Source organism: Rhinopithecus roxellana, chromosome 1 (genome assembly GCF_007565055.1).
Source record: "Rhinopithecus roxellana isolate Shanxi Qingling chromosome 1, ASM756505v1, whole genome shotgun sequence".
Classification (NCBI taxonomy): domain Eukaryota; kingdom Metazoa; phylum Chordata; class Mammalia; order Primates; family Cercopithecidae; genus Rhinopithecus; species Rhinopithecus roxellana.
In genome coordinates, this window is record NC_044549.1 from 78,990,550 (window position 1) to 79,006,042 (window position 15,493).

At 46.5% G+C, this 15,493-nt stretch overlaps 1 protein-coding gene across 1 annotated transcript in view; it reads right to left on the minus strand.

Moving 5' to 3' along the window:
• The window catches only part of IL17RD (interleukin 17 receptor D), a 76,266-nt gene that overhangs the window by 28,307 nt on the left and 32,466 nt on the right, over nt 1–15,493 (minus strand). Inside the window, exon 2 of the mRNA XM_010360459.2 lies at nt 3,012–3,069. Within this exon, the coding sequence (XP_010358761.1) occupies nt 3,012–3,069 (58 nt within the window). The remainder of the gene's footprint in view (nt 1–3,011; nt 3,070–15,493) is intronic.

Consider the following 15,493-nt stretch of genomic DNA (forward strand, 5'->3'; position numbering starts at 1 on the left):
CATTTTCCCAAAATGCAACGGAGCTTCATACGTCTCAGGAGTCAATACAAGCTGTGAATTAAATTTTAATTAAATGTTGAAGAATTAAAAAGAAAGTAATGACTAAGAAACAGGCATAGGTATGTGGGCCAAATATTTGGTATTATGAAGAAAACAGCAAGATACTTTAAAGTTTTACACAGAGAGATCCTCCTTCACAAATGTCATATTAAATTAGAGATACAAATGCTTATTTGCAGCTGACAGGAAAATTCTGAACACTTGAATGTAATACAAGATCTGCTAGGACCAAAAGCACATATTAGAGATTCACTTTGTAACTCAAAGAAAGATCCCTTACACCTCTTTACTTAGCTGAATCAAGTATCATGGATGTGCAAATCTTTCATTAGCATCTACCCAGCGTTTACCCAGAACATATATATACCACCAATGTGAGCTGCCTGAGTTGCACATATAAGTCCTCACTGGTTAGCCTAAAATAGCCATGCCAGCAACTGTGGGTGTGAATCTGACACACATATTTGTATCTTAAAATTGTTGGATTGTAACCACAACGTTTACAATCCTGCTTTAGCAGTGATTATTCTAGAGGCCTCAATGCAACCTAAGCCCTTTACTTACATTGATTCATAACCCTGTCCAAGAGATGAATCAGATGCCAGAAGTTACTCAATATAAGTCAAGTTCCTTCTTGTCATTTTTACTTAAATTATGGCTCATAAAGCTGAAAGGATCACAATTCTATACAACTATCTTCTTATGAATGAAAGGAGTTGCTTAGAAAAAGCACCCCCCATGCCCTCAGAAAACAATTCAGCCAGAGGCCAGGCACGGTGGCTCACCCCTGTAATCCCAGCACTTTGGGAGGCCGAGGCGGGCAGATCACAAGGTCAAGAGATCAAGACCATCCTGGCCAACATGGTGAAACCTTGTCTCTACTGAAAATACAAAAATTAGCCGGGCGTGGTGGCACGCACCTGTAGTCCCAGCTACTCGAGAGGCTGAGGCAGAAGAATTGCTTGAATCCATGAGGCGGAGGTTGCAGTGAGCTGAGATTGCGCCACTGCACTCCGGCCTAGCAAGACTCCATCTCAAAAAAAAAAAAAAAGAAAAAAGAAAAGAAAACAATTCAGCCAGAGTCACCCTTTCTTGAGAGAAAGGGCAAAAAATGGTGCTTGCATTCCAACTCCAGTTGGACTGATTTCTATATTAATAGATATCAATTAATGAATATACATTGCAGTCAGATCCCAAGTTGAGTAGTTATAAGCATTACCTCATTTAAAACTCAAAATGATGCTAGAAGAAGGAAACTAAGTTTTATTTTAAAAAAGAAAACCGAAGCCTGGAGAAGTCAAATCACCAGCCACAGCTCATAAAACTGGTAGGTAGGGCAAGGCACAGTGGCTCATACCTGTAATCCCAGCACTTTGGGAGGCAGAGGTGGGCAGATCACTTGAGGCCAGGAGTTCAAGACCAGCCTGGCTAACATGGCATAACCCAGTCTCTAGTAAAAATACAAAAACTAACTGGGTGTGTGGCTGGGTGTGGTGGCTCACGCCTGTAATCCCGGCACTTTGGGAGGCCGAGGCGGGCAGATCACAAGGTCAGGAGATCGAGACCATCCTGGCTAACATGGTGAAACCCCATCTCTACTAAAAATACAAAAAATTAGCCGGGCATGGTAGCGGGCACCTGTAGTCCCAGCTACTCGGGAGGCTGAGGCAGGAGAATGGCGTGAACCTGGGAGGCGGAGCTTGCAGTGAGCTGAGATCCGGCCACTGCACTCCAGCCTGGGCGACAGAGCGAGACTCCGTCTCAAAAAAAAAAAAAAAAAAAAAAAAAAATTAACTGGGTGTGGTGGCATGCACCTGTAATCCCAGCTGCTCAGGAGGCTGAGGCATGAGAATCACTTGAACCTGGGAGGTTGAGGTTGCAGTGAGCAGATATCATGCCACTACACTCCAGCCTGGGTGACAGAGTGAGACTCTATCCCCCCCCAAAAAAAAAAAAGAAAAAAAGAAAAGATAAAAGAACTGATAGATGGGGAACTGGGGTTGGAGCCCAGGCCTGGTCAGCGATGGCCAACCAACTGTAGACTGTAGACCCCTGGCCAATCTGGGACCTAGATTCACACAGATTCATCTTGTGTGAATTTCACACAGATTCATTCTGTGTGAAATTTTAAAAATAACTGCCATTATTTTTTTTTTTTTTTTTGAGACGGAGTCTCGCTCTGTCGCCCAGGCTGGAGTGCAGTGGCCGGATCTCAGCTCACTGCAAGCTCCACCTCCCGGGTTCATGCCATTCTCCTATCTCAGCCTCCCGGGTAGCTGGGACTACAGGCGCCACCACGTCGCCCGGCTAGTTTTTTGTAGTTTTTAGTAGAGACAGGGTTTCACCGTGTTAGCCAGGATGGTCTCGATCTCCTGACCTCGTGATCCGCCCGTCTCGGCCTCCCAAAGTGCTGGGATTACAGGCTTGAGCCACCGCGCCCGGCCATAACTGCCATTATTAAAAAATGTTTATACAAAAAGCACAAATTTCCCACTATTCTTGGAAATCAATTTGCTACATTCAGTGGGAATTCCCCATGGTCACAATATTTGGAATTAAGGAGTCAAGACTCCCCTCAGACTAGACATGAGCTATCCAGTTTGCCATACTCTCCACCATTCCCTAGCACCCTGCACTGGAGCAACTTTGTTTATGTGTTCCTTGCTGGGCCATACTGGCAGTTATGTCCTTAACAACACATACAGATAAACCCCAAGGAACACAGGGAAAGTCTCCTTACACAACTTTTCTGAACACTATGGAAGACACTTGACCTGGTCAAGCTCCCAAATACTTGAGTGGCTTAATTGAGACTGAGCTGCTTTAGCTGTTGACAAACCTGAACAGGTTCAGAAAATTCCTCAACCCCAGCGTCCTTGATTAAGCATGGCTATGTAATCTTTAGATGACTCAAAGGGCTCCATTCTTTGGCAATAAAGGCAGTTACTTACTGTCATATTTGAAGGTGATGTTGTACAGCCCACTGTTTCTGCTGGCCGGCCCCACTCCCTGTGGGAAAACAAGAGAACACGATGCAGAGTAAAGCCAATTTGCTCTTCCAACACAAATCCCCATGGAGTCCAAATGCAGGCAGCACTGCTGAGACCCAGGTCATGCCAGTCCCCGGACATCGTCCACCACTCTTTCTGCCCACTTTATGGCCCCCCACAGCTGTCAAACTCCGGCCAGCCCAGGAGATTCCTAACTGCCAGGCCATAGAGATCATGAGCACCCACTTCTGTAAAACAATAGGGGCAGGCTGTTCTATGTTTAGGGGTTAAATAATAATTCATTAACAGTAAAATTGGGAGAGAGACCAAGAGCTGCCAGCTGGAGCCCTTCCAGTTAGATCCACTTTGAGCGTTGATTGGTCATAAACTTCGCCTACTCCAGATGCCCTTATCCACAAGCTCTATTAAGCCACAACAGATAGGCAATTCCTCAAGTCTAAGGAAACTGGTTTCTCATTTCAAGACTGGGAATGAATGTGGGAATAAGTTGTTACTTTTAATGAGAAAATTCTTCACTGCATCCATACCTATGCTTGGAATACATAGTGTGGGTCATAAAAAAAAAAAGAAAAGAAAAAAAGACTTTAAAAGGCCTAACTCTTACTCTTGGTGATGTGGCCATTAGCCATCTGCACTCTTAATACCAGGGCTAACAACTGTGCCAGACTTCCCACTTTAATTACAGCATCCACAGAGTGAGCCCCAGAATCCTCCTGTTGACCCCACCTTTTCCACCACTTACCCATCATGAGAAAGAGCAGCTACAGATCTGCCAACTCCAATTTACCTGTTTCTGTAATACTCTGCAAATGTGCCATTCAGCATTAATCACAGAATTCTCCAAAATATGTTAATTCTGAAATCCTAAATGATGGGAAAATATTCCAGTCACACAGCTAAAGTTTCCACTTAACAAGAAGGATGTTGGAGGGAACCATATGCTGGCAGCCTGGCATTTAATGGGCAATTGTTACACCGAAACAAAATGTGGAGAACACTTCTGATGGAGCCCAGGGTTTTTGGCCACAACCACATGACATCCATATGCCACAGGCATGTTCACGCTGCTTATCCTGAAGCCAGGCACACCCACTGAAAGTGTATCCCTGAATTCAGATATACATGGGCCTTGGGAAAGCACAACTGGGCAGAGAGGGGCACATGGACACACCCACCCAACCCCTACTCTAAGGTGAGGAATAAGTAACAGAAAACCTAAATCCACATGGCACACCAGCTCACAATCTACTGAAGCTCCCCTTCTTCATAGTTCACTTTCCTTCTCCAGCTTTCCTCCTTCTGCCTCTCTCCCCACATATACAAGATTCCAGAATTCCTTACCTGAACTAAAACACTTTGGAAAGTGTTGTGAACTTATTAAAATCCTAAGAGTGTCTATAACTGCTTAGGGACAAGACCACAGTTTGTACAACTAAAGGCTGCTCAATCTGCAGATGGCAGACTCCAGAGTAATACAACCAGGTAGGAGATCAGGAATGAGACAATCCAATCCCCCAAGACCAAAGCCCAAGATCCCCAAATCACACTCTTCTGTGCCCTTATAAGCCCCCAAGACATAAACTCAATCCCCATCTATTAGGAGCCAGACGTTATGCTAGCTACGCTGGCAAACAAAACAGCCACTGTCCCCGCCCTCGTGAAATGAATTAACATGGGGTTCGTTATTTCAAAGAAGAGCAACTGGGTAGGTAGATTATATCCTAGGGGCATGCAGATAAATTTCACATCACACCGTGGCCCTCCAAGAATGCCATTTAGATGGCAAAACAAGGTATATATAGCAAGGGTGAAAGAGCCCGGCGTTAGGTAAGTACAGTGTATGAAATACCACAAGACAGCCCTTGAGTAAGGATGAATGAAGGATGGGTAAGACAACAGGTTCCAGAAGCTTAACAGGGGGAAGGATAACTGGGCTAGAATGAAGAGGAAAGCAGAGTAGCATCATGGGAGGAAAAGAAAACTGTAATCTAGAAGCCAAGATTAGTACCTCAATCCTCCCATCCTCCACTGGATGCCTGATGGCAAACCACTCTACTCTAGGGGTTCCCAACCCCTGGGCCCTGGACTGGTCCTGGTCCATGGTCTGTTAGGAACTGGGCAGTGCAGCAGGAGGTGGGCGACGGGCGAGCATTACCACCTGAGCTCTGACTCCTGTCAGATCAGCAGTGGCACTGGATTCTCATAGGAGCACAAACCCTACTGTGAATTGTGCATGCGAGGGTTCTAGGCTCCTTATGAGAATCTAATGCCTGATGATCTGAGATGGAACAGTTTGATCCCGAAACCATCCCCTACTGACCCCCCAGTGCATGGAAAAATTGTCTTCCACAAAACTAGTCCCCAGTGCTAAAAAAAGGTGGGGACCGCTGCTCTACACCACTGGGTCTGGGTCTCCTCAACTGTCTTTTTTTTTTTTTTTTTTTAAGAATTTACGTGGCTTTCCTCTAGGAGGTGGTTTTGAGGAAGATCAAATGAAGCCAGGTACAGGAGGGTCTTCTAAAAGGAAACACATTCCATCTAACACCATGCTCCCTGGTGCATAGGGATCCTAGCGACCAATGACCTTACTTGTCAGACGTAGCTTTTTTTGTTGTTCCAGTTCCCTTATATGTCTTTTGTTTGTTTCCTCTATATTCCTATTGCAACACATTATTCACAAGTATTTACTGGGCAATGGCCAATGCATTGTGGAAAGGAGCCCAAGACAGTGAGGTGTGCTATGCCATGCATTCAAGAACCCAAATCCCTCCAAATAAAGTCTCTGTGATGTGTGTGGAGCTGTTCAGAGGGGGGCCCAGTGAGGCTGGCCTGGAAGGAAGGTGAAGCTTACCTGTGGCATCCATTCAGTCTCTGCTGAGCATTCCACCTTGGCCTAAGACTCACAAGGCTGGGCACTCAGCTATGAACCAGACCCAGGTCTTGACCTCAAGGGGCTCTGGCCACGTGCATAACTGCCCTCGCTCCCCTGCTTTGAGCCCTTCACTGGCTCCCTGCCCCTCCAGATCATTCCTGACTTGACACCTGCCTACCTTCCCAGTCACTCCCTCTTACACCTTATAAACCCTTTGGGCACTGCAGTTCTGCTTGGAAAATGTCCTCAGGCATGCCTGCATTCTCAGAATCCCCTTCTCTTCTCTTTCTATCACCCAGATCCCTTCCCCTGATGGGCTGCTTGCCACATCACACTGTGTTCCTGACACATCGGTCTGCCTGCTACTCACTTGAGGGGAACATCATAATTCATTCCCACAATTGGAGTAGCATGGCACTTTTAGGGATGTAGATGCAAAATGGTAGTTCCAATTCCACAGAAAATCAGAGATCATAAGACCCCGTGGCCATCCAAGCCTGGTCATGGAGCTCAGAAGCAGGAGAAAACATCCCAGGTATCAGTTCTTACATGCATTTTAAAGACCTTTTGGCAGGGCGCAGTGGCTCACACCTGTAATCCCAGCACTTTGGGAGGCCAAGGTAGGTGGATCACCTGAAGTCAGGAGCTCGAGACCAGCCTGGCCAACATGGTGAAACCCCGTCTCTACTAAAAATACAAAAAAAAAAAATTAACTAGGTGTGGTGGCAGGTGCCTGTAATCCCAGCTACTTGAGAGGCTGAGGCAGGAGAATTGTTTGAATCCGGGAGGCGGAGGTTGCAGTGAGCCAAGATCGCGCCATTGCACTCCATCCTGGGTGACAAGAACAAAACTCCATCTTAAAAAAACAAACAAAACAACAACAACAAAAAACCTTTCACTCCTGGAATTCCTCAAGTGTACAGCTTCTCAGCACATGCATCACAGATGCTCTATCAGGCTGTCCTTAGCTCAACACCCAAATAATGCTTCAGCTACTCTAGAGCCCTCAGAAACCACCTTAGCAATGGTATCCCAGACTAGCCCATGGTGCACTCCTATTTTCTTTACACCTCATGATAGATAGAATGATAGCCCCTTATACACGTCCACATTCTAGTCCCCAGAACCTGTGACTATGCTATTTTACAGAGCAAAAGAGACTATGGACATGTAAAGTTCAAGTATCCTGAGATGGGGAGAGTATTCTGGGTTCTCCAAGTGGGCCCAATAACCACAGGGTCTTTATAAGAGGGAGACAGAAGGCTCAGAATCAGAGAAAGACATGTGACAATGGAATGAGGAGAGAGAGAAAGAGAGATCAATTTGAAGTACTGGTTCTGAGGTCAGAGGAAGGAGGAGCTAAGGAGCCACAGAATACAGGCCACCTCTGGAGACTGAAAAAGGCAAGGAATGGATCCTCCCCTACAGCCTCCAGAAGGAGTCAGCGCAGCCAACATTTTGATTTTGGCCACATTAAGATCCATTTTGGAATTCTGACCTCCAGAACTATAAGACAATAAGGTATGTCATTTTAAGCCACTAAGGTTTTGGTAATTTAATATAGCAGCAACTTAAAGCTAATATACACTCATATAATTTCAGCTGCAATATGGATAAAATAGATCTCTATGTCACACACACATGGCACGTGCTGTCATTCCTCCACCCTGCCCCCCAGCACCTGGAGCTGATCCCTGTCCTTGTGTTCTCCCCAACCCAAGCTTCAGGCAGGCATACAACATGGACCCATCAGAGCTGCTGCTTGAGATTCTGCTGTCCTAGATGCGGGCTTCTGTGGGCTGACATGGGGCTAACCCCAGAAGCAGAGAAGTGGTTAAGACAATGGGTTTTGGAGTTACGCAGATGTGTGTTTAAACCACCACCTTTCCAGCTGTGTTACTCTGGGTAAATTTCTGAACCTCCCTGAGCTAAAAGTGTTTGAATAGGCTGGGTGCAGTGGCTTACACTTGTAATCCCAGCACTTTGGGAGGCCAAGGCGGGCGCATCACCTGAGGTCAGGAGTTCCAGACTAGCCTGGCCAACATGATAAAACCCCGTCTCTACTAAAAATACAAAAATTAGCCAGGCGTGGTGGTGGGTGTCTGTAATCCCAGCTACTTGGGAGGCTGAGGCAGGAGAATTGCTTGAATCCGGGAGGTGGAGGTTGCAGTGAGCCAAGATTGCACGCACCATTTCACTCCAGCCTGGGCAAAAAGAGTGAGGCTCCATCTCAAAAGAAAAGAAAAAGTGTTTGAATAAAACTTTGTGGAAAGCACTGTGTGAGATGACATATATCAAGTGCTCAGCATAGCATCTGACACACAATAAACTCAGAAATGTTTTATATCATCCTTCTCAAGAAGGCCACTGCCTTAATAAGCAGGTGAGAGCTGTACTGCAGGATAAGTTACAAAGAGATACATGAGGAAGACTGGAGAAAGGTCACAGGTGGTGTATTTCCTAGGTATGATCTGTCTTCTGCATCCAGAACCTTGTAGGATTGTGGAAGATAAGACAGACAGGTCAGGGCAAGGTATTGGTAGGCACTGATCATCAGACTAAAATGCATTCAACAGATGGTCACGGAGCCCCAGTAAGTCCAGTTCTGTTAAGGCCATAGGTTGGATTGGAAGAGGAGAGCCTGAAGACAGAGCCCAGGAGGACAGCCCTCAAAACCCCTGCCTATAGTCCTGGACCTGACACATAGTCCTTGATAAGTATAAGTTTTCTGCCTGAATAAATGAATGCATTATTAAGCCAAGTAATATACCCTAAGAACCTAGCTTGCTGTTACACTGATTTATGGGCTCAGAATGAGGGCCCACACTAAGAGAAAATAGATAAGGCAAGCTACAAGGCTGTTGACCAGCTTTGCAAACTGTTCTTCAGGAAACAATCCCAAGCTTATAGCTACTATACTGTTTTTGATATTTAATGAGCTGATGATTAAAAATACTTGTTTGTTGCCTGTTACTTAAAAACTATAAATGCCAATGCAGTGGCCTCGGGGTGCCACATTCTTAGTTAATTAAGCACCCCCATTTGCTGCACTAACGGGTAGCTTTTAATTTGTTCCAAAGGGAGCTAAGCAGCAAGCCCTGGCTGCCTGGAGCACTGCTATGAAATTCCTTTGGTTAGGCCAGGTGCAGTGGCTCACGCCTGCAATCCCAGCACTTTGGGAGGCCAAGGCAGGAGGATCACCTAAGGTTGGGAGTTCGAGACCAGCCTGACCAACATGGAGAAACTCCGTCTCTACTAAAAATATAAAAAATTAGCCAGGCGTGGTGGCACATGCCTGTAATCCCAGCTACTCATGAGGCTGAGGCAGGAGAATCACTTGAACCTGGGAGGCGGAGGTTGCAGTGAGCCGAAATCACGCCATTGCATTCCAGCCTGGGCGACAGAGGGAGAATCTGTCTCAAAAAAAAAAAGAAAGAAAAGAAAGAAATTCCTTTGGTTGGTGCTCTATGGTCAGTAGGGACAGAAGCAGCAAATGGGAACATAATGGAGAAAACATCTTTAACTCAGGAAGGGAGGGGAGGATAACCTTTAAGGGCTCTAAAAGAATAAAATTCAAAAGCTAAAATCCTACACCACGCTCCAGCCATATGGCAAAGAAGCAAAGGCCTGGACACAGAGAGGCCAGCAGCGGAGCAGGATCCACAGGCAGCAGCCAGGGGCAGCCATGAAGGTGATCAGACAGCCAACTTCCTGACGGGCCTTCGGGCATTCTAAGCCATTTGAAGACACTAACTTCCCAAAGCAACATTTCCAATTCACCTCCAGCACAGCTTAACTGCCATTTTGGAAAAATGCATTTCAAGAAGAACTGTGCTAAATATAGCACCCCTCTTCCAGTGGAAGGCAGGCCAAACTTTCAAATCAAGTAAGGAACGTTCAGAAAGCCAGTAATGTTTTAGTGAACAGAGTCAGAGTGAAAATTTAAATAAGAGCATTCGCACAAAGAACTGAGACTTTTTTTTTTTTTTTTTTTTTTGAGACAGAGTCTTGCTTTGTTGCCTAGGCTGGAGTGCAGTGGTGCCATCTCGGCTCACTGCAACCTCCACCTCCCAGGTTCAAGGGATCCCATCCCCTCAGCCTCCCGAGTAGCTGGGATTACAGGTGCTCACCACCACGCCCGGCTAATTTTTGTATCTGTAGTAGAGACGGGTTTTGCCATGTTGGCCAGGCTGGTCTCAAACTCCTGACCTAAGGTGATCCACTTGCCTTGGCCTCCCAAAATGCTGATATTACAGGCATGAGCCACTGTGCCCAGCCAGAAGATGGTTTTTTAAAGGTACACCTAGTAACTACTTAAAACTAAGGCCAACTCATATATATATATATATTTTTTTTTTTTTTTTTTTTTTTGAGATAGTCTTGCTTTGTCACCCAGGCTGGAATGCAATAGTGTGATCTTGGCTCACTGCAGTCTCCACCTCCTGGGTTCAAGAGATTCTTTTGCCTCAGCTTCCCAAGTAGCTGGGATTACAGGTGCCCACCACCATGTCTGGCTAATTTTTGTATTTTTAGTAGAGACAGGTGTTTCCCCATATTGGTAAGCCTGGTCTTGAACTCCTGATCTCAAGAGATCCGCCCACCTTGACCTCCCAAAGTGCTGGGATTACAGGCGTGAGCCACCAGGCCCTGCCATACTTTGTTTTTCTATAACATATTCTCTATCTTGGGCTTCCAGTGTGTAACATAGCAGACAGTGCTGTGAGGCTTAAAATGTACAACGGGACTAACATCTTTGTCTCTGACCAATGGATATGAGAAAGGTGAGACAAAGCAGAATATGGGGCCATTTGACTCCATGCCAGTTCAGATGGTTTCATAAACAAAGACAGACCCCACTTACTTCAGATCAAACCTTTAACAACAACAAAAAGTCGGCAAAGGCAGAGAAGCCCCAGGTGATGTAAGCTGAAGAGAATGCTGGTGAACCCTAAACACAGGGAAAATAAATCAAAAGCCGGCCTGGATCTATTCAAGATATTCCCTCCACATTCCCAGGAGCTGTTCTCTCTCTCTCCCTCTCAAATTGAGATGCAACCAACTTCAGAAATGAAGGATGCCAGCAGTGTGATTTGGAGGTGAGGTCTTAGATGCGTAGCAAGGAACACACAAGCTCTGGGGGAGTGCTGCTGGGTTCCCACCAGCAATTACCACATTGGCCCAAAAAGACCCAGAGATCTTAAGCTAATTAAAGAGATTTGCTTGGGGGGGTAGGAAATCACTACTCCAGAGCATGGCCTGTGCACCAGACCAAAGCCGTAATCATGATTCATCTCTGACATGTTGCTAATCAGCACACACATGTTCCTAATTTCACGCTCTCCAAAGGAAAGCTGAAGGGACAATTGTTTCTGAGCTCTAACATGAGGCCGACCCATGCCAAGTGACCATGTGTCCTGCTTATCAAACTGAGAGCTCTAGTTTTCATCCAAATTTCTTTTCACTGTCCCACCCCTCCACTCACTCTGCCCCCCGAAATCCATTCACTAAAGATGAAGATGTGTTAGGACATTGGCGTGAGTTGTTTCTCTGACAGCAACTTCTCTAAATGACGGTGGCCCGAATGGAACTGCATATATTTTTAAATGTCCTTCCCCGCGCCTGACTTTATGATTTTCTTATTGCTTTGCCACTGGAACCAGCCATGCAGCTAAAGCCCGGAGATATCAACACAGACGCATACACACGCAACGCACACAAGCAAACTTTCTCCCTGGGTTTAAAAACAAGGCAAAACAAAGTTGTGCAGTCTCCTTAGTTTTCACAAAGCAAAAACTCAAGTACTTTTTCCAATTAGTCTGTTAAGGATCTGGGCCGTGTGTTCTCCCATGGCTGATACTCACAAATAGACAGGATTGTTCCATTTTTCCAATTCCGAAAACGTTAGAGACAAGCTATAAAACATGCCTCTGGACGGAGAGCCAGACCTTTCCCTCTGCTTCGCGCACCACTCCCATCCACTCAAATGAGAACCGCATGTTAGAGAACTGGCATCTTTAAGGTAATAGTCAACCCATCTGTAGTTTAAAAAGCATACACAGACTCAGATTAACTGTGTCTGTGTATGCTTTTTCCATAAATACTGGGTACAAAGAGGAAGCAAACAACCAACCACCCAAATACCCACCCAGCAAATCGGCTACTGACTCACTCTCACTTAGCTGTGAAAGAACAGTTACAAAGGCTTCACTCCAGAAGCCCAAAAAGTCTCTTCCTATGAGGGCAAAATAGTGATTAGACAATAGAGGAAAACTTAAAGCTATAAACATGATTGTTATGCCTAAGCTGAGAGGAAATGTTCAGATCAAAACACAACTACTAATGAAAAGCCTTAGGACCACACAGAGAGGTGCACCGAATTGTGCCGACTTCAAATACCACTGTTTCCGAGGCCCGGGGACTGAGTCTCCAAATACTATGTCACATCTGGAATTCTGCTTTTACAGCACAAATGCCTGTAGAAATGGGGGATTGTGACGTTGCCATGGGGACCCAGCCTCCTCCACCCCAACAGGTCCCCGGCAAGCCCCACACACATGCTTCCTTCAAGGTGGATTTCGCGTATTTGGAAATTATGGAAGGCCGTCTTTTAGGTTTCAGTGTTAATGGAAACATTACAGGACATGCTAGAAAGCAAGGCAACCCCTTCTGTCAGCCGATTAAGTCTGTCCACATGGTGGTCTCAGACAGAAAAACCTCCTTAAAATAACAGTGGGAAGCAGTAAGTCAGCATTAGGCCCTTTGTCAAAATTTGTGGCTTTCCCCAACTTTCTCTAGGAAGGAGACAGGCTTCAAGCATCCTTTTAAACTCTCCTGTTCTCTAGCTGCAAAAATCCAAGTGAGTCAACCTATGCTCAAAACTGCCAGCCATTGGTAGCCCACCTCAGGCTCCAGGTAGCCTTGCCCTTGCTGAACTGAACCTCTCATGCCACCCTGCAGGGCTACTGGCCAATGCAGGGTGTATTTGCTTTTAATTACTGATGACCCTGTTTTTGTTAAGAGGAAAAGGTTACTAGAACCTTTGGAGAATCCTGTGAAAAATAATCCTTTCCCAATTTTCCCCAGAGACTTTTCATACACAATTTTGGGAGGCTCCCAGAGCTCATGAAGGCCACCCAAGGGCCTCTGAGGGGTTCACAGGCCCCCAGGTCCAAAGCCACATTTAGATGCAAAAAATCCTGAGACCCCACCTAGAAATCATCTTGGCTTTGCCAGTTCCCTGGGATGCAGACCCTCCAACTGACCTCTCCAGGTGTGGATTCAGACAGCAATATATGAAATATCCACACATATACCATAACCACCCTTGGGTGACCCCAGCTGGTTCTGTCCCCCAGGAGTGAATATTCTCCCATTCATTCTGACTAGAATATTCCAAGCTAAAGCCAGAATGACTCTTCTAATAAGTATCTGCCTCTCTCTGCAAGGTCTGGCCTTTCCCAGAAGCTTTCCAGGGGAGAGGGAAGAAATCAGCCCAGAGGTGAAGCCACAGTCACCAAGCTTTGACGGGCAGATGGGAGGAGAGGGTAAGGCCTCCTGTTTCATGGCCCTGCCCGGCCCAGGGGTGACACTCATGGCGTGACCTCCTGATCAAACCATTTCCATCTAGTCTCTTAGACAGCAAGTCCTGAAACATCCCCCTGAGATGCAGCCAGGGTTTCTGAGTGCCTTTGAGTGTGTGTGTTGTCAGTATGTGTGCCCAGCCACACAGCCAACAACAACAACAAAGCACCAGGAAGTCAGCAGTGCTGGCTCCAGGTGTTAACACTTAGCGCATCCTGCCCAGCCCCCTCCAGCTTGAGGCCGGCCGCCTGGGAGCCGGACACAGCAATTAGACCCTTCCCGGGCCAGGCGCCTTTGTCCCCTTGCTAACATCATTAGTGTCTGACTTCCTGTGCACAACGGGGCCTCCCGGGGGGCAATCGCCGGCTGACCGGGGCAAGGCATTAGACTTCCTTTGTCAAAGACCCTCAAATGTTAACAAGCATGTGAACAAGCTTCTCCTCCTCCACCCCCTCCCACCTCAGCTGCTCCTCCAGCCCACCACTCTCAACTGGCTTGGTTCTCCCCAAGATGTGGGAATCCGAGTTACTTGGGAGAAATATCAAGTCTCAATGCTGGGCAAGCAGCACTGCCTTTCTGCAGAAAGAGCCTCCAAACCTGATTTCCTAGAACCTTTCAGTATAAACATGCAACTCACACGCGCTGAGTGCCCACTGGTTACAATGGCTGTGTAACCACTGTCTTGCCTTAAGTAGGGTGAAACAAAGAAAGGTGAAAGTCCCAGGCTGTGCCACACCCAGCCCAGTGCCCATCAACCACAGGCGCACTCTGTTCCTGTGTTCATGGACTGAAGTGCAAAGTTGGCCTCAAGATGCAAGGACTTTGAAGGTTTGAATGGTATCCTGAGGCCTTCAGAAAAACACTGGTGAGATCTGAAAACGGGGTGAGTGTGAGTTGCTATATAGCTGCAATCCTACCATCATCCCTCTTGGCAATACTATCACCACCAAGGCCAAAATCACTTTGCTCTCATTTACCCCTCATTACCAAGAGTCGTAGCTTTTTATCTGGGGGAGAACTGTGGTGCATGTGTGCACACACATTGGCACACGGTATTTTCGGGAGGCTTCTGGACCCCTGAAGCCCCCAGACCTCTCACCTGCCTTACAGTCCAGCTCCACTCAATAGCTTGATAGCTTAAAGCCATGTCTGTTGAATAATAGAGAGTGGTTTTACTTTGGTGATTAAAAACAAAATTCAGGCCAGCCACAGTGGCTCAAACGTGTAATCCCAGCATTTTGGGAGGCAGAGGCCAGCGGATTGCTCGAGCCCAGGAGTTTAAGACCAGCCTGGGCAAAATGGTGAAACCCATTTCTACAAAAAGTACAAAAATATTAGCCAGGCGTGGTGGTACACACCTGTAGTCCCACACACCTGTAGTCCCAGCTACTCGGGAGGCTGAGGCAGGGGGATCGCTTGAGCCAAGGAGGTTGAGACTGTAGTGATCCGAAATCACACCACCATACTCCAGACTGGGTGACAGAGCAAGACACTGTCTCAAAAACAAAACGAGGGCCAGGCGCAGTGGCTCACATTTGTAATCCCAGCACTTTGGGAGGCCGAAGCCGGGGATCACAAGGTGAGGAGTTCCAGACCAGCCTGGCCAACATGGCTAAAAATACAAAAAGTAATTTAGCCAGGCGTGGTGGCATCCACCTGTAATCCCAGCTACTCGGGAGGCTGAGGCAGGAGAACTGTTGGAACCTAGGAGGCGGAGGTTGCAATGAGCCGAGATCGCAACCACTGCACTCCAGCCTGGGTGACAGAGTAAGACTCCATCTCAAAAACAAAACAAAAACAAACAAACAAACAAAAAGTTCTAATGGGGGAGGGAAGCGGTTGATGTAAAATCTCCATTTAAAATAGAGTTCTTGGATTAATGCCATCCAACTGTAATCCTTTATAGGCAGTATTTGTTACAACTCAGTAACTGAACACTTTGTCCAAGATGTTGGGACTCATGAACTTT